Here is a 27,548-nt window from a genome sequence, read left to right on the forward strand (position 1 = left end):
GTCACAAGAAAATTATTTTAACATTCAAAACATTATTTTTGATTAATTACTGATTTTCTATGATTTCCTTTTACAAACAGTTTTAACTTTTATTAATGTACTACCATCAACAGAACATTATCCAAGGGGGATAACTACAATGTGGTCTAATCGTTTACATGTATTTGAGTTGCCTCAAAATCTGGCCTGAAAGGTCACTGGATCCATACAAAGTTACTATTTTTAATTTTAGTATCATCATAAAGTCTGTTATTATTATCAGTAATAATAAGTCAATTTGGTCAAAGAGAAATGGACATTATGGCATTAAAATAATTTCATGCCAAAAATAAAATGTAATCTCTTTTATTTCGAGTACCTCTAACCAATACTATCAAGGTTTGACTTTTGTGCATCACTAAATGTATGAGGTAGGTCACAGCACTTGAAATATGCCAGACAGTAGGCTTAGTCACACAAGAGATCAAAATAATTATTTAAAAACAAAAGAATACTTTCAGTTTGCTTTGATTCGTGGGAGTACCAGCTGTTGGGGTTCTGTGGTTGTTGCAAACCACAAATATACAGAATGATACCCAACCAATTATCAACTTTTGAAGAAATGAAAATAAGACCACCACTCCTCTTTCTCATCAGATACTAATCCATCCTTCTGGGTACCAATGAAACTTTCCTTTCTTTTACAAAACCACAAAAATTTGACAGCCACAGAATAAATGACTTCACAGCAACTAGTTCTATAATAATGCAATTTGCTATAGTCTTTGCAAAGTGTTCAGTAGGTTGCTAATAACAGGAATAAAAATTATAAAACTTTTAGTAATATGACCAAATTAACAATGTTTTATTTACATTATTGAAATGCATACAGACTTATAGGTAAAATGTTTTCTATGGCAGAATCATTATAGTCTGAATTATCAATTCATAATGTAACAGAGGAAGATAAAGCATATCTGCTGGTAAGGATCAAACTCAGGTCCTCTGTACAAGGTCCACACTAAGATGTCATACCACTGCCTGTTATTTAGCCCCAAAATGCAGATAAAGCAATTCTAACTTCCCCATTTCTCAAGCAGATATATTTACCACACAATATGGTCATGGTCTTTGGATGGTTTCACATTCTGAGTACAATATCAGCTCTTGCGTCTTTCGGTTTTCATACAGCAATGTTAATGTTATGTGATTTGGATTTTTTATGTAGCTTTAACAATTTTTCAGTCATATCGCTACGATGTCTGCAATGTGGCAGTTTATAGCGATGTCTAGCACTGGGGCATCATGCCACAGACATGTAGCATGAAGTCCCACCCAGTCACATTATACTGACACCAGGCCAACCAGTCCTAACACTAACCTCTTAATGCTGAGTGCCAAGTGAGGCAGCTGTTAGTACCATTTTTGTAAGTCTTTGGTATAACTTGGCCAGGGATCAAACCCATGAACACCCGCATCCAAAGTGGATGCTCTAACCACTAGGCCACCGGAGTGGTGTACAGCAATGTAAAATAATTTAAACATAGGATTTTAATGCGATCTGATCAAATTTTGTGCCAATTTAATAATTATTTATGCCTGCAATTACATTTCAGTCTATTAGATATCCACTGTAAATTTAAACATTAAGCTTGTAGTGAATTTAATGCATCTGCAGTCTAATCACAAGTAAATAATTCTTCTGTGGAGGTTTATGTGACTGACTGCATGTAAGGTAAACAAGTTTAATGCATATAACATCCTGCAAAAGGAAGACAATAGGCTTCTGTTAGTAACCTATCTTTTTAGGTTGCTAAACTTGCTAAGTTCTGCTCAATCAAATTAAGAAATTTTAAGATAGTCTATATAAAATTCAATGAATATTTTCTTGTTATGTTATTTGGCTCAAAGGTTAATTTTGACCACTTTACACGGCTCACTTCTTATTTTCCCTTCACTACACCTGATTCTTCTGGGGAATTAAATCATACTGCCCTACAATTATAGTCCAGCATAGATCCTGTCAACATCAATCTGACACATCAAGTATAAAAACATTTACAGCACCCGGACAATTTTAACACAACTTGCATGTTATTCTTTGTAAGGAGACTTATGAAGAGTTTATTCTAGGATAAGCAATTCATAAATAAAAAAAATCACCAAAATAATCAATTATGCATCATACACTTAAGCACTACCTTTGTTTTATAATTAAGTCCATCCCATGTTCTGAAAATGTCCCTCTTTTTCTCAGATGTAGCTGGGGGTTGGTGGGGGTGGAGGCAGGGATTTCCCACCTATTTTGTTCAAGAGCTGATCTTTGTGACAGCAATAGCTACAGACTTTTCTAGCTTGAACATTTAACTGAGAACAAATGAGATAAGTGCATGAACCATTCATAAATGTAAAATTGCAAAATTACAGCATTTTGTCCCCAACAGTCTTGTTACAATCACAAATGATTATATTAAAACCACATATATTGCCTAAAACTGATTCATAAGCATGATCAACAACAACAAAAACAGTTACCATTTCTATGACTGGCATGCATATAAAACACAAAAAAACACTGACTCAAAGCTTTTTTTTCTGTTAACATGCTTTAAAACTGGGCTCAGCTTTTTAAATTTTCTTTAATTGATTGACTATTTAAAAATATTGTCATTTAAATTTACCTCAATAGGACAAGGGTTGTCATGAGTCTGGTCGAAGAATAGAGCATGAGCAACTGAAGGAACAAGTGGACGAACTCGTGGTTGAATGAAAGAGCCAACTGGTAATCCTCCAAACCTGTGCACCAGTCGACCCAGCTCATGTGCATCCCAGGCATTCAGGCCCTCTGCATGGAAATATGTGTAAAGTACAAAATGCACCAATTCTGAACAAATGGAGTAGAGTCTACTTATAATTCTTCTTTTTAAATAACAAGGTAATCATATATTATAATTCTCTGCCTAATGCTGGTATTTAGTGAACAATATAACTTTTATATATCTCAGCAACATCAACAAAAAGGAGAAATATTACTTTTAAATTTACTTAAGAAATGAACATTTTACTTTACAGCTTCCTAAGTCATGAAATTTGAAAACTGATTACACACTACATGAACGGCTGTTGTGATGTCTGTCCATCCAGTGTTTATTCAATTTTCAAGCTTCATGACTTCACGAGTCCTGTATAATATGAAGCTGATTACAGATAATTGCAAATAGTTACAAAAAATAATAATGAATTTCAAGAAATAAAGAACAAATATATTTAAACAAGTTTTTACAGATATTGTCAAAGCCCAAAGAAGAGCATGTGGATACATAAGTAGTTTATTTCTGGTGTTATGAACTAATAACTTCTAGTTGTCTGCAACACAGGATGCAATTTTAACCATTCTGAATATTTGTTACCAAGGACTGGAAAAAATGGGTAATTATATTTGCATAAACAATGTGAGCAAATTATTAAACTGCTTACTCAATTTGTCCAATGTTACTCATCCACTGAAAGCTCTTCTATTTCCCCTAATGTACAACTCTAAAAGGCAATGACCTGGTCTGCAGTGGCATTAAATGATTATGGATAGTGTTTTTTGTACTAAAGTTATAGGGTTATGAACAACTCTATCTGTAACACAATCAATACAATCAGAAACCAATTTCTGTATTAAAATATGTCTCTTCTGTAATAATAATATGATCATAATACATCAGGAACACAACCATCATCTCACAAGTCCAGCACACCAATGATGATGTTTAAGGGACACTCACCAGTTATTATGTAGTTTTGACAGAGTGACATATGTAAGATCACATTGTTTGCATTTAAAACATGCACAGTGGAGAGAATGTTGGCATACCTCTGTGCTACTTTAATGTAATGTGGATGACATTTCTTTAGATACTGTACTTTTTGAAATTGTACATGATCTAAGCACGCTGCTAACTGAAAAGAATGACTGCTCCCTTGTGCTAAAAAAATCAGCCTGAAATAGTCTAAAGTACACTATCCGTAGCAGCTATTAAAATAGGGAAAATGAATTTTGCCAGACTAGACAATATCTGCTTCTGAAGGTGCTACGAATGAATTACCAAAAATATAAAATGTAAAAAAAAAAGTTTTTGGCTCTTATTTTATACAAATTACCTCTGAAGTTCAGGAAGTGAAAATGACCAAGTAGAGCTAGCACATTTTTGAAAGGTGCACATCTGGAGTAAGGCCAAGCTGTGTACTCTAGAACCCATATTTCACCCATCAATCACACACCAAAAAAAAGGGAATTAAAGGTTCTTTGAACTATAAAATAAAGGGAATTAAAGGTTCTTTGAACTATACCCAAGATATACAAGGTCTTTTTTAAATAGCCGGGATAACCAGTGACGAAAGCTGGGGAAATTCTTCTTTAAAATTCTAACCCTAGACAAAATATGAAACTGTAGAATGCCACCTTAACAAAAGAAGTGCTAAGATTTGACTCCTCCATAAGATGAGTGTCAGACAAGAGTGATCTCCCCTTAGTGGGACTGGCACGGTATGCTGTTAATTTTTCAATTACTTGAGCAGGTATGCATACTCTGCCAGGATTCATAACATAAATGTGGAGAGGATGGGAAGGTGTGTCTGCATAAAGGTCACGTAAGTATTATAAAAGAAACATATTTTACTCCAAAATTTTGTTTCTTCATCAATTATAGTACCTAGTCATAATACACTAGGAGAAGATGTAAGAGGTGAAGGCAGTTACATTCCCATTATCCTAGAGAAAGCCCAACATCCAGTCCCCTAATGTATGTGAAGCAGCTTCAAATCTCATGAGATACTGGACCCAGTAACTTAAGATATCCCTGGATTTAGTTTGTAGAGAAAGGTTTTCTCATTGCAAATCCAATATAAACTGATAGGACATGTCACCTTGAATGTATGATAACCTGCTGTGCTGTTGCTACAGGTCCCACAAGGTCAAAATGAGTATTTTGGGAAGAAAGGTCTCCAAGAAAGTCACCCCTGAACTCCATTCCATGACTCTGATAATGGCAATGACAAAACAGTTACACCTGAATGCTATATTAGTGGTAACTGCCCTAACCTCACAAGTCCATATATGTAATGAACTTATTTGATCTTGGGTTAGTTGTTATATGTAGAACGAATAACCCATCATATCTAGGATGATAGAACCTGACCTGAGATATCATCCTCTCCTCCTTTCAAAGATAAAAATAACGGAGATCTTCTTTGCAATTGCTCGGTTTTCTTCAGGTACTGCTTCAAAGCTCTGATACAATCCACGTGATGCCCCTGTGACACAGGGTACATCAAGAAAAGAAGTTTCATAATAAAGGACCAATTCTCCATGAGTAGGACCATGTCCTTAGCAATTAAAGCAGGAAAACCATTGTGATGGAACTGTAGATAGTTTGGAAACGTTGATGATATAGAATCCGCAGTAACTTGAATATCTATGAAGACGGTTTTATAGGAGAGTTGAGTCAATGAGGCTCTCAATGTAGGTAGTTGAAAAGGTTGTTTTTCTTCAAAACCTGTGTCAAATCCCATTTTGGATACAGGGCCAAAACCTTCATCTGAGACAAAAATTCATCAACAGATCAGACTTATCTTTGTTCTGACTTATGTCCTCCATATCAGAATGCTGAAACATGCCGGAGATTTAGAATAGTAGTCTTTTATCATAAGTGGGAGCCAACTACTTCTTTTCAAAGCTCCAACTGAGGAAGATAGCTATCTTTCATATCAAGGCTTTTAACAAACTGATGTTTCTGCTCGTACCAGTGGAAGAAAACTTTCTACTTCCCTTCATATGCTTTCCAAATAGCTAGAGTGATTCTGTTCACCACTTGTTCCAAGAACTGTTTTCCCTGAAGACAAGTTTAATATGATAGGCATCCTGGCTCAACAATTCCAGATTTCAACAGAACATCTGCATTTGGAGTTGGATGAGAAGGTGAGGAAAGACCTTGATTTTCCTGGGAATTTCTGTTCATGTTTATGTTTATCCATGATTTTTCCTACTTTATGGGAGCAATAGGAAGCAGGCAGCATTCAGATTGCCTCACTTCTTACAAGACATTGGGGATCAGAGGGGCTGGAAAGAAGGTGTATATATAGAGACTGAACCAGTTCATGGAAAGATGGTTGATTACCTGGCTTCTGATTCTGTGAATGGACAACAAAGGTGTGTAGCTCTGCATTCCACTTTATCACATATTGATCCACAAGTGGCTGACCCCAGCAGGTGAAGATCTGTCTGAATACTGAGAGGTAAATCAATCATTTGGTTTGAGTTGGCTGGTTTTGCCAAGGCTGTTAATACACAGAATCTGCTGAATCTGCTGGACTTGAACACGTATTTGGCACTGATAACACCACCTGAAAAAATCCCAAACCAGAAAGCAGAGATGTGGAGATCTGGTACCTCCCTGCCTCCTCATGTAATTTACTTTAGTGAAGTTGTTGGAGAGAATGAGAATGCTCTCTCCAGACAGTGTCATCTGTTACAACTGCAATACATTCAGCCTTGGTCTCCAAGTGACTAATGTGTAATGCACAGGCCAGAATGTGCCAAATGCCAATGATGTCTCTAAATGAGGGCATGAAGTTGGCATGCCAGCTCTCTGTGTAGATCATGATTTCCGTGGGCTGGAATACTCTCTGTAACCAAGGTGATTTCTCACATTTGCCAAGATGGAACCTTGTGTATCTTGGAACCAGGATCACCTGATCCAGTGGGCAAAACTTTGTATGCCTCTGGTCTCATACACAGGCAGCCCAGAACAATGAGATCCACTACTGTATTCAGGAGACCCATGAAGTGAAGATATTTCAGCACTAAGGTTCAATTCTGTCAAAGAAGAGAAGACACAGTCAAGAAGACTTTCAAGGCACATTCTTGAAGGATGCACACCGTGTTACATATTCTGAAAACCATAAACATGTGGGTAAAATGTTGAGCTAAGATAATATCAGATTTGTCCTTGGTGACGAGGAATCCAAGACAGAGCAGAAGTGAAACATGGGATTTCATGTCTTGACTTAACTCGCTGCTTTTTGCATCATATTGTCCTGGTAGCTGGTAGTCATGGATATGGAGGTGGCTCTGTGATACAACCCCATCCATAAATTCTCATGAAGATAAAGGATTTATGTTCAGACCAAAAAGGATTTCCCTGAATTGGTATACTAAGTTCCTGAAAGCAAACCTCAGGCATTTGCTGAAGACTTGTGAATTGGAATATGGAATAAATCCTGAAGGTCTAAATGGACTGCAAAGTCTCACTCCAAAACATTGAGAATCTGTCTCTGTGTCCATTTTGAATCATGGTTTCCAAATAAAACTGTTGACAGATGTCGAATGAATGATGGGGCAGAGGGTATCGTTGGCCTCTGGCACCAAGAAAGCAAAATCATGGCAATTTATGTTCTGAACCAGTTCTTCAACCCTTTTAGTCAGCTGTCTGTCTGTTGCTGCAGAATTCTGATCTGACTGGTTCTCTTTAGTGTAAGGAACCCTTGAAAATACAAACGTGGTGCAGAAAACAGTGGTGTAGTCACCAGAGCCACTTGGAAAGCATGATCTTGGTTTTGAGAAGACCTATTAGGGCTGCTTCCCATTTTGTGCATCTTACGGAGGTCCTTACTGGCTCTTTGTTCTGAAACAAGGGTCAAGGTTATACACATTATGGTTGTACAATGTTTGTCTCTTTGGTGATCTACTTATGAACTTATTCAACATGACAGTGGAAAAGCAGATTAGATGTTAACGGCTGTGTTCCAAGTACATCCTTATGGTCATCCTTGAGGAAAGTAGATGTGGAAGAACAGCATCTCTGTCTGTCAGATGTAAATTCCTGCTGTTGTTATGGACTTAGCCTGCATGTGTTGTGCTGCTCTAATAAAAAGAACACAACCATTCACAAGAATGACTCACAAGCATAAACAGTGGGGTTCTAGACACACAAATTTAGGCAGTGTTCAAATTGCCGTTCTATAGCCATGGATACAACCTTTAGCATAGAACCCACTGCCATGACATTTCAGACCAGTTGTCATGTGTTGAGGGCTTCTGGTACATTAAAACCTGTTATGAAAGACTGCCCCTTCTGCCAACAAGAAGTGGTCTCTCAAGACAGGTGGTCTCTCATAGCAGGTTTGTACAAAAAAAGCAGTTTCCAAGGTCCAGTTTCAGAACAATTTAAAGAAAAATAACCACAATCACTGTACATAAATTCTATTCTTTATTAATAGTTCTTGCTAAAATATGGTATACATTAATCTAAAAACAAAATTATATAGCAATAAAGAAATACTTTTATCAATAAACATGAAATCACATTTACATCTGAAGATCACATATTTTAGCATATGAAATCGTTTCTGAGTTACTCCTTTTCCTTTCTAACAACCTAAATTTGTTTTACTTATGTTTAAACTGCTCTTTTGCAAGTGCTTTGCTCTTTTTCACTTCCTTCAGTTACAATAATCATTTTCTCCAGCCTTAAAAGTTGTGTCTTTTGGCGGTTTGTCCATTGTTATTAAGGAGTTATCATTATTAGTGCTCAGTTGTAATATCAAACGTAAAGACAGTTTTGACTGGGCTTTGGGTAAATAAGAAAAACCTATACATGTGCGTTGCATATCTAACAAATAATGAAATAAAATGAAACAATTATCTCATCCAGAAACAGAACCATTTACTAAAAGTCAATGGCTTCATTCAAAGAAGATACACAGGGATTAACTCAAAAACAAAGTGTGTAACCCGGTCACAGCAACTTGAATAGATGAGAATTTGTGATTGGGATGTAATCTCTTAACATTGGGGTAAAAAACAACAAACATCACAAGTCTTGAACACTATTCATTAAGGTCGGAGTTTATGCTTGTTTTTGCGATGCGGTTGTTCATAGCAGAGTCAAAATGCATACTTTGCCAAGACATCGCAGTCGCTGGTTGTGTTCAGCAGGTGGTCACTCACAACAGAGCATTTATATAATAAAATTGATCTGTGCATTATGATTGTGGTCGGAAATGACAGCTGGTTGATCATAGCAGAAGTCGCTCATAAACAGTTTTTACTGTATATGCAAATCTATAAGGGTTTGACATTTCTAGTCCTATAATATCTCTGTTGACAGCTGGGACCTTTGATTGAAAGGCAGGTATATGTGAATCATAAAATGTTTTGTTAAAGTTAATTGGCAGTCTTCACTGCAAGAAGGTTTGTTGACAATTGGGTCTTGAAACTGCCTATGCCAACATATGTGCTGCAATGACTGCTTAATTTAAATCATTACCATATTTTATACAAATGAAATTAAAAAAATGAAGTGTAACTGGGGTCCTTTGTAAGTATGCAGTTACCTCGGATGAGGGAGTTGATTCCCAGCCTATTCATGAAGAGGTTATCCAAGTGTTCACCCCCTGTGAAGAGTTCAGCTACAACATACAGGTCAGGTCGGATCTGTCGGGCAGCATCCAGCATGTACTAAAAGGATACACCCAATAACCAGTCTCTTTAATCAACATAAATATTGGATGGGTACTAACAATAAGAATCAAAACTACTGATGGTATTCCTTTTAAACAATCTAGAATTTAAGCTAAGAGTCTTATAATAGCATTGTACAGTCTAGAGTGGTGCCACTGTGTCAATAGCTTGGTTGGAATTTTGTATGATTTCAAAGGGGATATCTAGCAGTCAAACCTGCTATACCCCCCCCAACTTATAATAAACATCTCTGGATAATGATCAAGGAACATGTGTCATAATAAACACCTGATAAAGAGGAAGGAAACAGGTTTAAACACACACACACACACACAACACACAAAACACACACACACACTCGTGCACAATGGGGTCCAAAACCATAGACCGCACAATAAGCAAGGCCATGAGATACCAAGGGACCTAAAAAAATGATGGAAGGTATACCCACTGAACATCAAGAACATTGCAGGGGTAGAATGTGGGGCTAAATATTCGTTTTACAATTCCATTGTGAGTAACTCTCAAATAAAGTGGTTTTATTTATAATGCAGTTTTTCATTTTTCTGTCTCAACTACCTTTATTTTTAAGATGCCCAATTTAAGGTAGCTTAATTATATCAAAACAACAACAAATATCTATTGAATAGCAAGTGCAAACCATGGTTCAAAGTGACATGATATTAAAAAAATGACAAGTACCATACATACTCGCATATAAGCACGTTCGCATTAAGCCGACCCCCAAACTGAACTGGTATAAACACTAAAAAGTGCATGACCCACTTATAAGCCAACTTACAACTCCATGGCATCTCAAGATGCACGAGGTAAGATGTAAATGTATTTATTTAGGCAAACTTGTATTTAAAAAATTACATGTACAGTTATCTCGAGGTTGGCATGCAGGATTATTAAAAAGAAATGGTATAAACTTGTTTGAAAAGTAATTTATTTAATTTTCTGTTTTCTTATTGTTTCTGCCTAATTTAGATTTGTGTATAATTTGATTGAACAATGACAAGAATTTAGCAATCATGAGTTCCTACCTCTCCCTTTTGACTTGATTATTGCTTGTTTATGCATTATTGCATTGGACATTTTATATCAGTGTACCGGTAATTACATTTTTACTCTGCTTTGAAATTATAAATACCTAAACTCATTAAAATGCAATCCCAGTATGACAACACAACAAACAAACAAACAAATAAACAATACAGTTCAATTTAACGCTTGTAATTGGCTACTGAACATATTTACGTAATGGTGCCACTGCATGTACATTGTAGGTTTGATTACACACTGAATTAAGTACATCCCTTGGAGTCGAATCATGGGCACCATTGCGCTCAACTTTTATGATATCTCCAAAATACAATAATAAAGTTTCAGAAATAATGCTTCGAAAATTATGCTAATACCATAAAAGCTTAGTTGTAGTTTGCTTTGATGTAAGTGACCTTACACCATACCTGTCAACTTTCACTCTGGGAGGAGAAAAAAAACTCCAGATTTTTGGAGTCGCTCAACACCTACCTCCCAATTTCATAATATCTTCCAATTTTTGTAGAGAACTCCAGATTATTATATTATGTCTTTGAATTTCATTTCTTCTAAACAAGAAAAGTCCTACATGTTCTGTTTTTAAAAAATCATTAATTTACGTAAATGTTTACGTAAACCTGCGAATTACTGTTGTGACGAAATAATTATTTTAGTATAAAGAATTTGCTTTTTCACTAAATATAATGTCAAGTTTAAACATTATTTATGTAAATTAATGATTTTTTAAAAACCTCTACAATAATACAAAAATAAAAAATAAACCACAACAATAAAATCGTCCACAATTAATTTCAATCCCAAGAATGATCACTTTGAAGCTGTAATGCCATATGCTTCAGCTCTATTCCCATGAAAGAAACTTAAACAAGTGAACATCTGTCATTTTTATACTGTATATACCAATGTTAAACTGGTGCAGTTACTGGTCAAAATTCCCTCTTATCAAAAGTCAGTTTCAGGGTTTTAATGATTAACTGGCCTATACTGCTGTCACAAAACGAAAGATAAATTCACCAACTATCAACACTGCAGACACCAAAACATCAAGCTTTCCACTGTGTGGAAAGTTATGTTTGTTCAGCTAAAACACAAAACTAAAATTGTTTGATGCTGATCTTAGTTGATCTGTATGAGCATTTTAGCCTTTATTATTACCACTCTTTGTGAACATGTAAATTATGATGGTTATGTGCCTTGTACAAATAAACGCGACTACCTTTTTAAAAATATTACCTAAATTTGTATGATCGCTTATGTAAGTGAAAATAAGTAACTTGTAAGCGCATAGTTCAACGTAAATGAAACAGCTATTAAGGACTAGCTGAAATGTTATCTGGAAGAATGCAATTTGGTCGAAACAATGAATAAAGCAAAATCTGCATCTATGTTCGGAAACAAGCAAGGATTTAAGTGACGCTATGCACACTTTGCACTGTGTAAGTACGGTTCATTATAGTTCAGCATGGTCTCCCTGGTAAATTCAAACAGCCAGTGAATTATGAAGTCTGTATTTACCGTTATTTAACTTTGTGTTGGAGAAATCAGAAAATATGCACATGCAAAATAATAACAAAATCAATCATAGTACTTTATAACAGTTTAATAACTGTCAAGTCACCAAAAAATTCTTTTTTATACATGCCTATGTCTTAGGACACGGAAAAAATTATTGTTTCGTGTCCCAAGATTTACAGCCATTACAGTAGTCAACAAAAAGACCTAAAAGCTGTAAAGTTTACACATTGGCCCGCAGATAAGCCGACCCCCCTTCTTCCAGGCTTTTATTTTTTCCAACCCCCCTTCTTCCAGGCTTTTATTTTTTCCCGAAATTATTTGGCTTATACACGAGTATATACGGTATTAATTTTAATTTTAGGCACAGCAGATTCAATTGAAAAGGTAATAATGTTACAATTTTGTAAACTCAATATAAATGATTATAAAATAAAAGATAAAGGTAACATGTAAAATCCTTAAACATAAATGTTATATAAAGCTTAACCACTCAAAATGTCCAAGCCTTTCTTGGGTAGTACATCATCATAAAGATTCTTTGTGCCTAAATACTTCAGTATCAAAAGATGCTAATCAACACACTCGATCAGAATGCTGAGGTTGAGGCAGAAGTTCATTCTTTAGGAGATATGCATAAGTCAGCTATGCGTGACCAATACATCTCATCTCTGAAACTTGTTATATAGTGTTCCAACAGTGGATCTGAAGTTCTTAAGTTGGTGGAGTTTGCATTCCAAATATTTTGCCAAGTATGACAATGCTGGTTAATACAAAATCTGAAGTCAACATACACAACTTTTAAAAAAATGCATAAACCACCCGGGATGTGTTAAGCAATTCCATTCACATTTGTATTTGAGCAATCATCTCATCATTTTTTTTATCATGTCAGAAATACATTCAGATTTGCATTCATCAATTGCATTCTTTGTTTACTTTCATCTGGAATGGTATCGAAATACATTTACTAATGTCAGGTTTTTCTGTCAGAGAACTACTGCGTTCATATCATGTCTTATTAAGAGTGTTCTTTAATAAAATATTAAACACATAAATAAAATGATAGCACTGAAATTATGATAGAAATATAACAAATGAAATAAATTAATTTCATTTCTCATTTTGTTTTGTTTAAATTCAAATTGTATGGAGACAATCAGCTGTTGTGATGTCACAAATTGATAGGTTATTCTGATAAATAAATATATATATAATCAAGGCAAAACTGATGGCTTTCGAAGTTCTCACAGCATGTCAGTTTCAAGTACAGATTAAGATTGTTCTCTCTTATATTTCTGATAAAATACAGCATTTGCTTTATGCTCATATAAACATTCATAAATTATTAAGTGACTTTTTTTGGAAGATGCAATTTAGATGTAAGGTAGAGTTCTATTGATTTCATTTATGAAGATCTGAAAGCTCTTTATACCAGGATGCTTCCTACAAAGTTTGGTTAAACTCTGCAAAACCATTTTTTCTAAGTTGTTATATGTTTTCTATTTTTAGCAATAGTAGCCATAAACTGAATGCCCTCTATGCTAGGATGCTGTCAAATTTAGTCAAGTTCTTTTTTTTTTATGAAAAGGTCATTTACAGATTTTTCTGTCCCAAGTAATGGTGGTCATATCTGTTGTAGTTGTTTTGGGGTCTAACGCCATTTCTCAGTGCAAAATAGGCCACACATGGCTGGAGGAAGAACCCAGAAAACCCCAATAAGAACCACTGACTGACCCATGGGAAACTACTGGCAGCTTTCTCAATTATCCACAATGGTCAAGCCCAAGACTGGAACTCATGCAGGCAGAGGTGAGATGGTAGTGATCGGTAAAAGCAAGCACTTTAAACCACTTGGCCATCCAGTTCCCTTGTGGCCATATTAAATGTAACTTCAGCATTAGCTGTGTGAATTATAAAGCCCTCTAATCCAGGCTGCTTTCTGTCCAATCTGTTAAGCAGTATTTGAAAAGGTTGTTTAAAGGTTTTTCTATTTTGAAGAACAGTCGCCGTATTGATGCTGGATAATTTGTACAAATCTTAAAGGTCTCCATGCAAGGATACTTTTTGTTACATTTGGTTAAATTCTATGCAGTCATTTTGGAGAAGCTGCTTTAAGTTATTTTCTATATTAAGAGAAAGTATCTGTATTGGAAGACAGATCAGCATAATTTGCATAATTATAAACAATCCTTATGCCAAGATGCTTTCTTTCAAACAAGATCAAATTCTGTTCAACAGTTTTGGAGAAGTCGCTGAAAAGTTTATGTTTCAATACTTTTAGTAATGCTGGCTGTATCTGATGGCAGACTGGTATAATTTGTACCGACTTGAAAGGCCCTTATGCCAAGATGCTCTGTGGCAAGTCTGAATGAAATTGGTCTGGTGGGTTTTGAGTAGTTTTTTTTACTTTTTTCAGTAATGGTTATGATATCTGATAGCAGATCAGTAACATTTGTAAAAACTGTAAAGTCTTAAATTCCAGAAATCTTTATGTCACATTTGGTCCTAACTGATCCAGTTATTTTTGAAATAAAAGTTAAACAAAATAGTTGAGGCACAAATGAAGATGCACAATGGATGCAGAGACATACCATAACCTCACCTGCCCTAATGGCCAGGTTAGCTAAAATTCAATGCTTGGCTATCTGGAAGAAAAAGTTTCATTTGAATGTTATCCAAACTGACAATAATTAAGAAATAAACAAACTAGAGTTTGAATGCCACACCATCATTTTTGATAAGCAAATAGTCACCATTATCAGTAGTCTGAAAATTTCAATAGAATTAGTCTATCATTAAGAAAATGAAACTTGTAAGAACTAATATCAATACCTCAGCAACATGGATGGGTGTGCTGTGACAGTTGTCCAAACGAATTGCATGAAATATCCTCACAGTAGTGATAGTGTAGTCCCTCATGCGTTGCCACAGATATGGACAATCAGCCTCTGTGTTTCCATATCGCAGCTTAACACTGTCTCCCCATGATATCAACTCACGCCGCAGATACACATTAGATCCTGAGAGAGAAGAAAGCATATTGTTTAGTAAATTATGTTTCTTACCAAATGATATTAACATTAGGAAAAAACCTCTCAAATCCAGCAAAGAAGAAAATGTTGCCTTTGCCATCGATATAAAAAACAGACAATGGCAAGAAACTCTTACCCATAACCTCTCCTGACCACCACCAGGTGGCTACAGTTGCTTACTTGGTTTCTGCTCAAGTGATACATCAACATGGATGATCACATTTATTTGGAGGTATGGGAGGGTTTAATAGTACTGTGATTGGCGGTATGGGAGGGTTTAATAGTACTGTGATTGGGCATATGGGAGGGTTTAATAGTACTGTGATTGGGGGTATGGGAGGGTTTAATAGTACTGTGATTGGGTAAGTATTCTCAGAGTAACATAATTTACAATTCTGCTTTCTCTCTGAATACATTCCCCGATCACATTAACAATAGAAGAATATGTAACAGGAGATGGCAGTGCCAACATTATGTGCTTTCTAAATAGGACACCATGGCATGTGTTGTGAAAATTGCTGGAAATCAGCAGAGGCACATAAAATGATTCTTTCAATGTAATTTAAAAACATTTTTCTTCTTTAAAGTAATTACAGACTTACAGAAATAGTTGCCAATGTCTTCACTTTGCTGTGACAATGTACCAGTAAACCTGTAGACTTGAAAATTATGGTGACCTGGGGTGACCTGATGACAATATAAAAAATATTGACATTCTATGGCTCATAACATACTGCAGACTTGACTCTTCAAAATGTAGGACAGTTCATAAAAGTGTCAATGTGAATGCAACTATCTTTAAGAAACTTGAGCTTGAAATGAAACTGTAATTTCTCAATTTGGGATACAAACCACAAATCTTGTGCCTTCTTAATATATATTGATGTAAAGAGACATTAACATGGTTTTTAAACCTGCTATCTTTTCATGATTTGGACCAATTTTAGTGTCCGATTTGAGTCAAGTTCGATAGTAAAAAACAAAGCTGTCTTCCTTTACAACATGCTCTGGACTGAACAAGTTGGTCAAATAGGCAAAAGTAACTGATAATCAGCGATGAAGCAAGCTCATTTTACTTTCTGAAATTATGCAAATTTATTCTGCTGAATTTACTCTAATGAGTTTTATTAATGATCGAGTGTGTATCACTGGAAAATTTATCACTCACAAAATGATGCAAGAGCATGAAACCTAAAAAACTTTTTCCACAATCAACTTGCATTCTGCAAGTGTTAAGTTTTGAGCCCAGTCTGTTCTGAAAGTTCACAATGTAAAGTAAGTGTGTGTGTGTGATTAGGATTTTTAACATAGCTTTAACAATTTTTCAGTCATATTGCTACAATGTCTGCAGTGTGGCAGTTTATAGTGATGTCTAGCACTAGGGCATCATGCTGCAGACATGTAGCATGATGTCTCACCCAGTCCCTGAAAGGAACTAATGTTCTACTGTCCAAAAAGTTCCTGGAATTAAAGTCGAGACTGTTTCTTCATTTTAATTGCTGATTATCGAAGCCATCTTTGATACTCTTGAGTGGTAAGAATTTTAAATTAGTCAGCCACAGTGGATGTGAGTTTGGCACCACTTTCATTTATGACAAACCAGATATCATCTGAAGACTTTTCATGAAAACCCTATGTTGATATGACCATACATTCAGGAGAATTAATTACAAGATTTTGAAAATGTTAATTGTTGCAGCCATATTTAAGGTCAGCTCAGCAACATTTTTAATTAAGACCAACTAGACCTCATAATTAGTATTCTGGTGAAAACCTCATGTCAATATGACTTTTCATAAAGAAATAGCAATAAGAAGAATTTCGAGATCGCTGCCATGTTGGCCATACTGGAATGTCAGAATGGTAACATTTTCATTTAGTACTAACTAAACATCATAAGAAGTATTCTGGTGAAAACCTCATGTCAATATGACTTTTCATAAAGAAATAGCAATAAGAAGAATTTCAAGATCGCTGCCATGTTGGCCATACTGGAATGTCAGAATGGTAATATTTTCATTTAGTACTAACTAGACATCATAAGAAGTATTCTGGTGAAAACCTCATGTCAATATGACTTTTCATAAAGAAATAGCAATAAGAAGAATTTCAAGATTGCTGCCATGTTGGCCATACTGGAATGTCAGAATGGTAATATTTTCATTTAGTACTAACTAGACATCATAAGAAGTATTCTGGTGAAAACCTCATGTCAATATGACTTTTCATAAAGAAATAGCAATAAGAAGAATTTCAAGATTGCTGCCGTGTTGGCCATACTGGAATGTCAGAATGGTAACATTTTCATTTAGTACTAACTAGACATCATAAGATGTATTCTGGTTCAAAAAAGGAAACCTATGCTGATGTAACTTTCTGCACAAGGCAGTTGCAAAAGGTCTTCCAGTTGGCTTCTGTGGTGGCATCAGCTTTATTTTGGACCAACAAGACCTCATAATGTTTTTCTTTTTCATTGATATGACCATTTATTCACATGGAGAAGAGTAAAAAGATTCTAAAGATGACCAAAACATGGATGTCCAGGCTGCACCACTTTCAATGGACATCAGATTGGCACCATTTTCAATGGACATCAGATTGGCACCACTTTCAATGGACATCAGATTGGCACCATTTTCAATGGACATCAGATTGGCACCACTTTCACTGGACATCAGATTGGCACCATTTTCAATGGACATCAGATTGGAACCATTTCCATAAAGAACCAGCTAGACATAGTGAGAAGTCTTCTGGTGAAAACCATGTCGATATATCTTTTGTTCAGAAGAAGTAATACGATTTTAATGCTGGCTGCCACAGTGTTCATAATGGATGTCTAAAGCAGAACCATTTTCATTTAGGACCATTCAAATATCATAAGAAGTCCACTGGTAAAAACCCAATGTCAAAATGATTTTCTGTTCCAGAGAAATAGTGATACATTTTCAAGATGGCTCCTGTGGCAGCTATACTGGCCTCAGCTCAGCACAATTTAATTTATTTCTGTCCAGATACAATAAGAAGTCTTTTTGTGAAAAGTTCATACTCATAAGACAATCCACTGACATGAAGCTATAAGATATTCAAAATGGCTGCTGTATGTAGTGGCAATAACTAGACCAATAAATGAATGCATGCATACAGTTTCATGGTAATTCTAGAGTACTAGTAACAAACTTGTTCTAATGGATGGATGGATGAAGGACATTGGATGATGGACAGCAGGCCATCCCATAAGTTCTTCTGGTATATGACATCTAGAACTATAAACAACAGACAAAAAAAAATATGGGATGATGAATTATTAACTAATTATACCTTAAACGCTTAGTAATGTCTTTTCCAAGACTTACTGTAAATGAAACTATGGTAAAAAAAAAAAAACTATGAACTTATAAGTATAGGCTATACCTGCTTCTGCAAAATTCCGGAGTGGATCATCCCCCATCACCCAACCATTGGAAGCCATGATATACTTGGCATTGTCACTAAACATTGCCTTTTCCTCTTTCTCCAAGGAACCAACAAGCTTTGCTGGGAACACAAAGTAACTACAAAAAGAAATTATGCAGTCAATGGACAGCAAATGAATGGATGCAATAATCTCTACATAATGACAAAGGACCATGGATCTCTATGTAAACAACTGTCAATATAAAGAAACGAAGAAAAAAAACCTGACTTAATGGTTCCCACATAAGGATGCCAATGTGCTCAGTCAGTAGGATGCAAAAGTAAATATGTCACTCAAATGACCAACAAACTTGCATAATTTTAATCAATAACAGAATTATGGAGTGCACTTTTATGTACTTTAAAAACAACTATTCTGAGAAAGACTGTCTTCAATGAGGTCGGTAACTAATGTATATGGTATTCTTTTTTGCATATGTAAAGTTTAGCTATTTTGTCCTAAAAGATACATCTTAATTTTTTGTAAGTCTGAGAAAGAAAAAAAAGTCACTTTGTTTTCAATTTCCTGAGTGACCCTATATTTTGCATGTTGACCCAATACACTTTCTAAACATAACAAATGGAATTTTGAAAAGAAGAATTACAGCTTTGCTGAATACTGTGACCAGTCCACATTTCACTTTATTCAGAGGTAATGGAATTATACACCATGTAATATGATGCATCTAGTTTTCAAAATCTTACTGAAATACATATACAATACAAAATCAGCAGCAACAACATCAATATCACCATCACCACCACCACCATAATCATCCTGACAGTGGAGTATAGAATAAGTGATGTTTGTGACAATAACAACTAAAATAAAACAACAGTATACTTGTGCATCAGTGGTTCCTTCATGGTGACAGTTCCAAGTTTTTCACCATTTGGATCAACAAATCTCCACTTGGCATTTGCCACATAATTTGTGACTGCTGTTTGAATATGTCCTGATATTTCCGCAATTCTGGCCTCATTTAGTTCTGTCAGCGTTCTCTTCAAATCTTCACAACAAACTCTGATTCTTTCCTCGCGACTGAATACTCCTGGTCTGAAAGGAACAAAAATTAACAACTATACAATGGTACATGCAAATACAAGTGCCAATTCTCTGCTGAAGTTAGAAGCAATTATTCACACATTATCAAAATGCAGGAATTCATTACCACCGGAATGAATTCCTGCTTTCAGAAAAGAAAAAAACCCATTGTTGTTCATTTCCGGATCAATTTTACATAATTGGCATCCAATGAAACTCCACAGACACTGATAACACAGAGCAAACCTGGTAACATATACCTTTTATCTGTTCTTTATCTCCTAAGATAAATGTTGAGAAAAAAATCTCAAGAATGATTAAAACACTGAAAAATCTTTTATAACTGTTTATTATTTACAGCAAAAACACCAAAACGCCAGAAGGTTTACTGTTAAATTATTATCAGAATGGGAAATTTCAGACCAATAAACTATTTCTGAATTGTTTTAAGAAGATTTCAGTGTAATGAGATTTCAATCTAGCTATGTTTCTTGTAGCATTTTGTACAAGGAGGTTTTTCATACACTCCAAAATAATTACAAGTTTAAATATATTATATTGTTTAAAGTAGGTAAGCTGGAATGCTTTGAAAGACACTAAAATGATTCCCACCTGACAAGGTCACAAATGGTAACATAAGTGTCACCCCCTCCCTCCAATCATAGGCCAGTATTTAACATGTTGGAATTGGTATTGAAAGGATATAGGCTTGATTCCTGGGATCATCCTGGCTTCTTTTACATGGCATGTACATGGGCAAGGAACTTGACTAAAATAGCGTTGCCACTAAATAACATGTCTGCAATGTGGCAGTTTATAGTGATGTCTAGCGCCGGGGCATCATGCCGCAGACATGCAGCATGTCCCATCCAGTCACATTATCCTTAGTCCAGTCCTAACACTAACCTCTAAATGCTGGACGCCAAGCAAGGCATACATGTTCTGATTTTACATATGCACCTTCACTTAAACCTCTTGCTTTCTGGTACTGGTGAAGGTGGCTTTATAATGTAGAAAATCTGTATATAAACTGTTTTGAAGAGCATCATATCCAGTAAGTGCCCCCATGTTTAAGCTTGCTGCAAAGGTTTCAACTGAGCAGGGTCACTTGATTTGTAGGTGGAGTTATCTTTCGTTATGCATCTGTCAAATGCAACAGAACACATGTGTGCTGAATTGTTCTTACCCATAAAAGGTGCATGAAAATCTATGAGACAATGTTCATACCAAATTGCATCAAAATATGGTTCTTGGGCTGTGCTATGAACAAGCAGCACTCCATATAAAGATATGAGGTTATTGTCAAGGAAAATAATTATATAATGGTAAAGATGAGACAGTGCCTTTAAAAGGCATAGCTAGGTCTGTGAGACAATGCACATACCAAACTGCATTTCAATACATTTAAATATTCTTGAGCTATGTCAGACACAAGCAACACCCAGGTGAAGATGTGAATTTGATTGTCATGGATCATAATTAAGAGCTGATGAGACATAACCCATGCAATGCACAGCGATATCTATTAGACAATGTAAACACCATACTGCATGAGAATATGCTATACTCTTCCTGAGTTATGCTGGTTACAAGGACCTGTGGTTGTAGAGATTTCAAACTGATGATAAATCCAAAACTGTATCTAAAAAGACAAAACCTTCAAAGGCACACATACAAGTAATAAGCAATTCATCAACAAAATGTCATCCAAATGTGTAATGGATGCAGAGCTATGGTGGATAAATGAAGTGTGAAATGAAACAGACAGACAGACAGAAAAGGTGATTACAATATGACTCCTGAATCTTGATGCTGGGATATAATAAAAAATGACAAGAATGAACCTGAAATCCCAAAACCACTGGGTATGTAGATGAAAATTTAAAAAGATTGCTGGTATTGTGCACAAGCCTTTTCTTAAAATCAAAATCATTCTTATCTGTGTTATGTGCATGTGTGCTGAAGCTCAAGGGAAATCTTAGTTTTTAAAATACCTTATTATTTTACCCACACCATCAATTTCAAAATATCTTTTGTGGGACATTTACATTTTTGTTATTCCAAAAATAAAAATCACTAGTGAAAAACAAATTGTTTCAAGAAACACAATATCATGCTGAGGAAATGGGAGCTAAATGCCTTTCGGTAAGACATACTAATGCCTGGGCAAGTACTAAACCAGTGACCCTTCAATTACAAATAGAATGCTCTACCAACAGAAATTTTTTCTTTTTTTGGTCACAACAAGCTTCCAATGTAATATATTTATGATAAAGACTTTCTGTGATTACGTGACTCTGAACTGGCTAGCATAACACCTAAATTCCTAATCAACAGACAATCTGAACTGGCTAGCATAACACCTGAATTCCTAACTCAACAGACAATCTGAACTAGCTAGCATAGCACCTGAATTCCTAATTCAACAGACAATCTGAACTGGCTAGCACAACACCTGAATTCCTAATTCAACAGACAATATAACCTTACAAGTAACCATTAATAAAGAGCTCAAGCAGCATTACTTGGATTCTTTTGGCAGGGTAGGTCTGGATTCAGTTTTTAACATTTGTCAAGATGGATTATACTAATGTGTGATCAGAAGCAATCTGGAAAGGATTCATGATATTGATGGATTATACTAATATGTGATCAGAAGTAATCTGGAAAAGATTCATGATATTCAAGGATTATACTAATGTGTGATCAGAAGCAATCTGGAAAGGATTCATGATATTCATGGATTATACTAATGTGTGATCAGAAGTAATCTGGAAAAGATTCATGATATTCATGGATTATACTAATGTGTGATCAGAAGCAATCTGGAAAGGATTCATGATATTCATGGATTATGACTGAATCGGGAGTTGAAGTGGCATAAAACAAATCAAAACTAAATCGTTCACATAAATGGTCTGCAATTAGAACTTCTGACAAGGCTGTGTTCACAAACTCAACTTCAATTCACACTCAAACTCAACTTCAAATGATTTACTACAGTCAATAATGCTGCTAAATATCATGTTATTTTGTGTAAATATCATATCATCGAAAATTCAAAAAGAGCAAAATCTGAATTTTGTTGTGATCTTAAGTTGAATTTTGTGAGTACAGAGACAGATTTATAAGCGTGCAAGAAAATCAACACCAACAATATCCAGTGTAAATGAAACTGCAAAAAAAATTGTAAGCTAGAGATAAAAGACCTATTGTCTTAAATGAAAGATAAAGTGATGGTACAGATATTTGGTTGTATTTACAGTAAGTAATCATTTTGCTAAATTATCTATTTTCTGAACATCTGACAGCTGTTTTTGGAACACTCATTCAAAAGATCACCTGTGAAATGTCAGTTATTAAATTTTAAAAAAAAAGGATATTGTAAATGGAAAAATGGATAGTTTCATGCCAAAGAAATAGAACAGCTTTTAGAAATTCACAAGCTGCTGTGAAATATATTGTTTTAAACTCAATAATTTATCTCAAGAATCATTACATATAAAAAGTACAAGAAGTGGTACATGTTCAATGAATGTCACAGTGAAACATGCCCAATAAGTTGACTGAAATCCATCACATTTTCACTGAATGAAGATTTACATATTCATCTGATAAATATCGATCAAGTGTATGCTTTCAAATAGAATTGTCCACCACAAAAATACAAATTTGTCAGTAAATTACGTTTCTCCAAGAATACTTACCCAATCACAACACAATAGGAATATTAGCCTGCAACCTTACAAATCCAGTCCTAGCTACATTAGCCACCACCAGGTGTCACTCGTTTTTAGCTAAGCAATATACTAACAAGGATGCTTGCATGGAGGGGGTGGTTGGGAGTGTTTCTAAGTACAGTGTGACCCCACTATAGCATGCTCCATTATAACACAAATTCAGATTAACACAATTTTGGCATGGCTCCTAAAATAGTGACGGTCCATCTGTCACTTGCAAGTAATTAATATTTTTATTTAGACTGTTGAAATGTACACAGTTGAAAAAAGTTTAGCTGAAACTTCAAAGAAACTGATTACCATTGAAGCACCAATCATTTGATGTTGCCAATGCAAGGAGAAATGGACATGTTTGGTTCTCCAATGCTGTCCTTAGATGTTATTTCATTAATACATGCCTCCTTCATCAAAGATAAAAATCAAAGGAAGTCAGCACCAAATTATGGATTGTTGTATTTTTCAAGGTGACCAGAACATGTTTATTTTGCTGTCAAAGTTTCGATTTTGCGAGAGGAAAATTTATGCTTTCAGTTGCTAATTAAATTTCCAGTCTTTTGAAACTATAGATATCTGGATGTCTAGCACTGGGGCATCATGCTGCAGACATATAGTATGATGTCCCACTCAGTCACATTATCCTGACACCAGGCAGACCAGTCCTAACAATAAACTCTTAATGCTGAACGCCAAGTGAGGCAGCTGTTAGTACCATTTTTTAAAGTCTTTGGTATGACTTGGCCGGAGATCAAACCCATGACCTTTCACATCTGAGGCGGACGCTCTAACCATTAGGCCACTGGAGCGGTCTAAAATAAATTGTTTAGTCACAACTGGATATAGATCAAAATGAGGACTACCAATTTTTTTATATGTGCATTATTTGTATTTTCTAATGTGATATGAGTCATACATGAATTTTATAACATGTTATCAATACACAAATTCATGGATTTCTGATATACATGTACAGTACTTAATGGATTATGGATTGTACTACACAAATGTAAGCTGTCAATATAAAAGTGTTTTTCTTTACACCCCCACCCCTGCCTCTATTTATGGTAAGTTCATCATTTTCTTAAGTTATGGACTTGGCTGGATATAACATGGTTCGGTCTATAACAAGGTCGGGTTCTATGGACTCCAACCACCATGTTATAGCAGGGTTACACTTTAATGTGATTGGGTATAACTCGTTTCATCCACAAAGCAAGGGCTTGAGGGGTGATATCCTGATTCCTGGCTTTCACTGGAAGGAAGAGGCATTTACATGTGCCACAACTTGTCTCTGCATTTCAAGTAGTACTTGAAAGTGCACAGAGGATCTTCCATGGCAGCTGCTCTTTACCTGTCTGTGGTAGAGAGCAAGCGAATGATGACTCTTTGATTACAGATGGACGGTAACCTATTCTTGGTTACAAAGCCTGGTTGTGTCAAAACGTCCACAGAACCACCTGATCTGAACTGAAGAAAGTTCAAATCAACAGAAAAGGGCATACAGCTGATTTACCCTGCAATAAGGAAGATAAAGCTATCAGGAAACATGTCTTATATGATAGTCACTTTAGTGAAGTATGGGCTAGAAGGTCGAATTTATTCTAATTGAGCTATGTTAAAACCCTGTACAGATTTCATTTTGGAAACAGCATGAGGGATTTTGGTTGATTGAGACCAAAAAGGTCTAAAAGATACTGTAGGTCTTTATCATGCCCAACATCACATCTACCATGAAGCCAGAATGTGTCTGATATCATGGAACAGTAGCCTTTGATAGTAATTGAGGCCAAATGTTTCTCCTGAAAGAGCCAGAGAAAAAAAGTCGGCCTTTTGAGGGATTAAGGCACTCAGAGGGACTATGTTATTGGTATGGTACCAGTCTTTTAAAACACGCCACTTTCCTTTAGAAGCCTTCGGGAGGGGAGCCTTCTTGCTCTTGACATTCTCCTCACAATCAAAGATTTAAATTGTCTTGCAAGGCTACCCTGATAAGAGCCAAGCACACAGAAGAAGATGGTATGGGCAGAGAAGGAACAGCAGTGACCATGGTTGTTTGAGAAGATTCAAGTTGGTCGGAATCTTCCTGCACAGATCTATTGCTAGATCGAGTTGATCGGTGAACCAGAAATTGTCTCATTTGAAGAGGGCTTTCAGAATCATCTTACATTTCTGACATCGTAAAGTCTGGATTATTTTTTGGTATCATGACCATGTGAGGGTAGGCATATGCCCACAAACCCTCCCAACTGCTTAACAGTACATCTACATTCTGCTTGGGGTTTCTCTAGTGGGATCCCCATGGTCAGCCAACCTGGGTTGTGCAGCTGACACAGAAATAATCATATCTCTGGCGTGATCTTGATTGTTGATCAAGGCGACTTGAAAATGGGTGCCATTGTGCTAGTAACATCATTTGTAAGGGGCGCATAAAAAGATGGCTGAGCAGAATCAAATCTGCTGCCACAGTGAATAATCCAAGGAGTTGCAAGAACTTTCTTGCTGAAACTCCAAGTCCTGCTGGAAACAGATTTGACAAGCTTGATCATCCTGATTATACAAACATTACAAAGTCACAATAGATTCAGATTGGCAACATATTCCATACCCACATGGACGAAAAGCTGGGATGGATGGAAGTTGAACTTTTCCCATTTCACTAGGAAACCTGGTTAATTAAAAAGTGAGTGAAGATAATTTCTGTCTTGGGGTATAATAGAACTTACCTTATGTTTCTGGAGAAGGTCATCCAGGTATGCTCTCACCAATGTGGATGAGCTGACCAGCACAGGGTGATGATGCAATCCATTACCTTGGTTTTAAAAAAACATGGCTGTTATTGAGGCCAAAAGGTAGGGCTTCAAACTGATAAACTGTATCACAGTAAGCAAACCAAAGAAATTTCTGTGATGTGGGGTGGTTAGGAACATGAAACTATGTGTCAGTCAGATAGAGAGGCTTGAAGGCAGAGAAATTTAGTTTCTTGCTGCCTCTTAATGTACAACTGCCTCTTAGTTTGGTTAGACTGATGTCTCCTGGCACTAGGTTGGGATTGATATTGGTGCACATCTGGCTGAAAAGAACCTTGTCCCTAGGCCACTTAATGTCCTTTCTCACTAGCATGGGCTAGGTGTTTCCAATGGTTGTGTGGGTTGAGCAGCGAGTTGGAGGGGCAGTTCTTGAGCTGCCTGCCTCCAAACTTCAAATCTTCCTCCAAACAGCAACGGTGAACCAAATGGTATTATCTTTAAAGTGAAGGTATGATGAGGTTTGAGCAATGTGGACCTTTGACATGTGTCACACTGTATCCAGTCTAAGATGGCCAAAGCCATCAAGGCATCAATTATGGTATGGTGAGCTGTCCAGTTAATGACCCTAGCAATCATGGCCATCACCTCCCAAGCACGACAATGGTCAGATTTCCCTGCGAGTTGGAAGACTGCTAATGAGGCCAAATCTTTCACGAAGTACACAGAGTTTTGTACCTGCGAGATGAGAATGTCACTGAGACTGCAGCACTGCTGAAACTGCCAGCTGGCTTACCCAGCATATAATCAGACAGGATGCTGGTGGTACAGAAGACAGTCTGGCTATCATAGGCACTGGCCACTCTAAAGGCCTGGCTGGGCAGACAGATTTCTCCCTGCAGTCTCCGGCATAGTAAAGGTATGCCACATAAGATGCAGTTAGATGGCCAGAATCTGTCACAAAGATCACCATAAATCTAGCTGGCTGGACTGTTTCAACAAAAAGGTCTGCATGCTGGGATGGCTGGATGACCGGTGACATCTGGATGGCCAGTAATGGTGTGGTGGTATGAGTTGGACCCAATGGATCCAGTACAAATCCCAATATGTCCTGACTTGAAGACCCGAATGCCATGCTCAGACATGGGGGGGGGGGGGCTTATGTCCACTTAGCTGATTAAATTGGGGGGGGGGGCACTCCCACAATAAGTCGGAATTGCAAGCAATGAAGATGAAGTCTGACCGTTTTCTCAAAGGTCTCCCCGCCGATTATAATCAGTTGGATCTGATGGATACACTACAAACCCACTTACAGGTTCACTAGGCTGCTAAAAATTGGCATACACTCCCCAAATGAGTCAGAATTGCCAGAAACAAACTTTAGGTCATCTTCCTCAACTTATTTTGTCTTTCCTTCCCTTTGATGCCTTACTGACTTTTGCTTTGAACTTTGCATTTCATGTA

The 27,548-nt window shown here is 36.2% G+C and overlaps 1 protein-coding gene across 6 annotated transcripts in view; it reads right to left on the bottom strand.

Annotated features, from left to right (window-relative positions):
- LOC149807012 (glycogen debranching enzyme-like) overlaps nt 1-27,548 on the bottom strand; it is a 145,127-nt gene that overhangs the window by 63,699 nt on the left and 53,880 nt on the right. For all 6 annotated transcript variants that reach the window (XM_089960664.1, XM_089960649.1, XM_089960657.1 and 3 more), the window contains 5 exons: nt 19,403-19,615; nt 18,517-18,656; nt 14,903-15,090; nt 9,361-9,484; nt 2,661-2,824 (listed from right to left, as the gene is read on the bottom strand). In XM_089960664.1, coding sequence (XP_089816790.1) covers nt 2,661-2,824; nt 9,361-9,484; nt 14,903-15,090; nt 18,517-18,656; nt 19,403-19,615 — 829 coding nt within the window. The remainder of the gene's footprint in view (nt 1-2,660; nt 2,825-9,360; nt 9,485-14,902; nt 15,091-18,516; nt 18,657-19,402; nt 19,616-27,548) is intronic.

This window comes from Sinohyriopsis cumingii, chromosome 1, assembly GCF_028554795.1.
Source record: "Sinohyriopsis cumingii isolate HCF-2022 chromosome 1, ASM2855479v2, whole genome shotgun sequence".
Classification (NCBI taxonomy): domain Eukaryota; kingdom Metazoa; phylum Mollusca; class Bivalvia; order Unionida; family Unionidae; genus Sinohyriopsis; species Sinohyriopsis cumingii.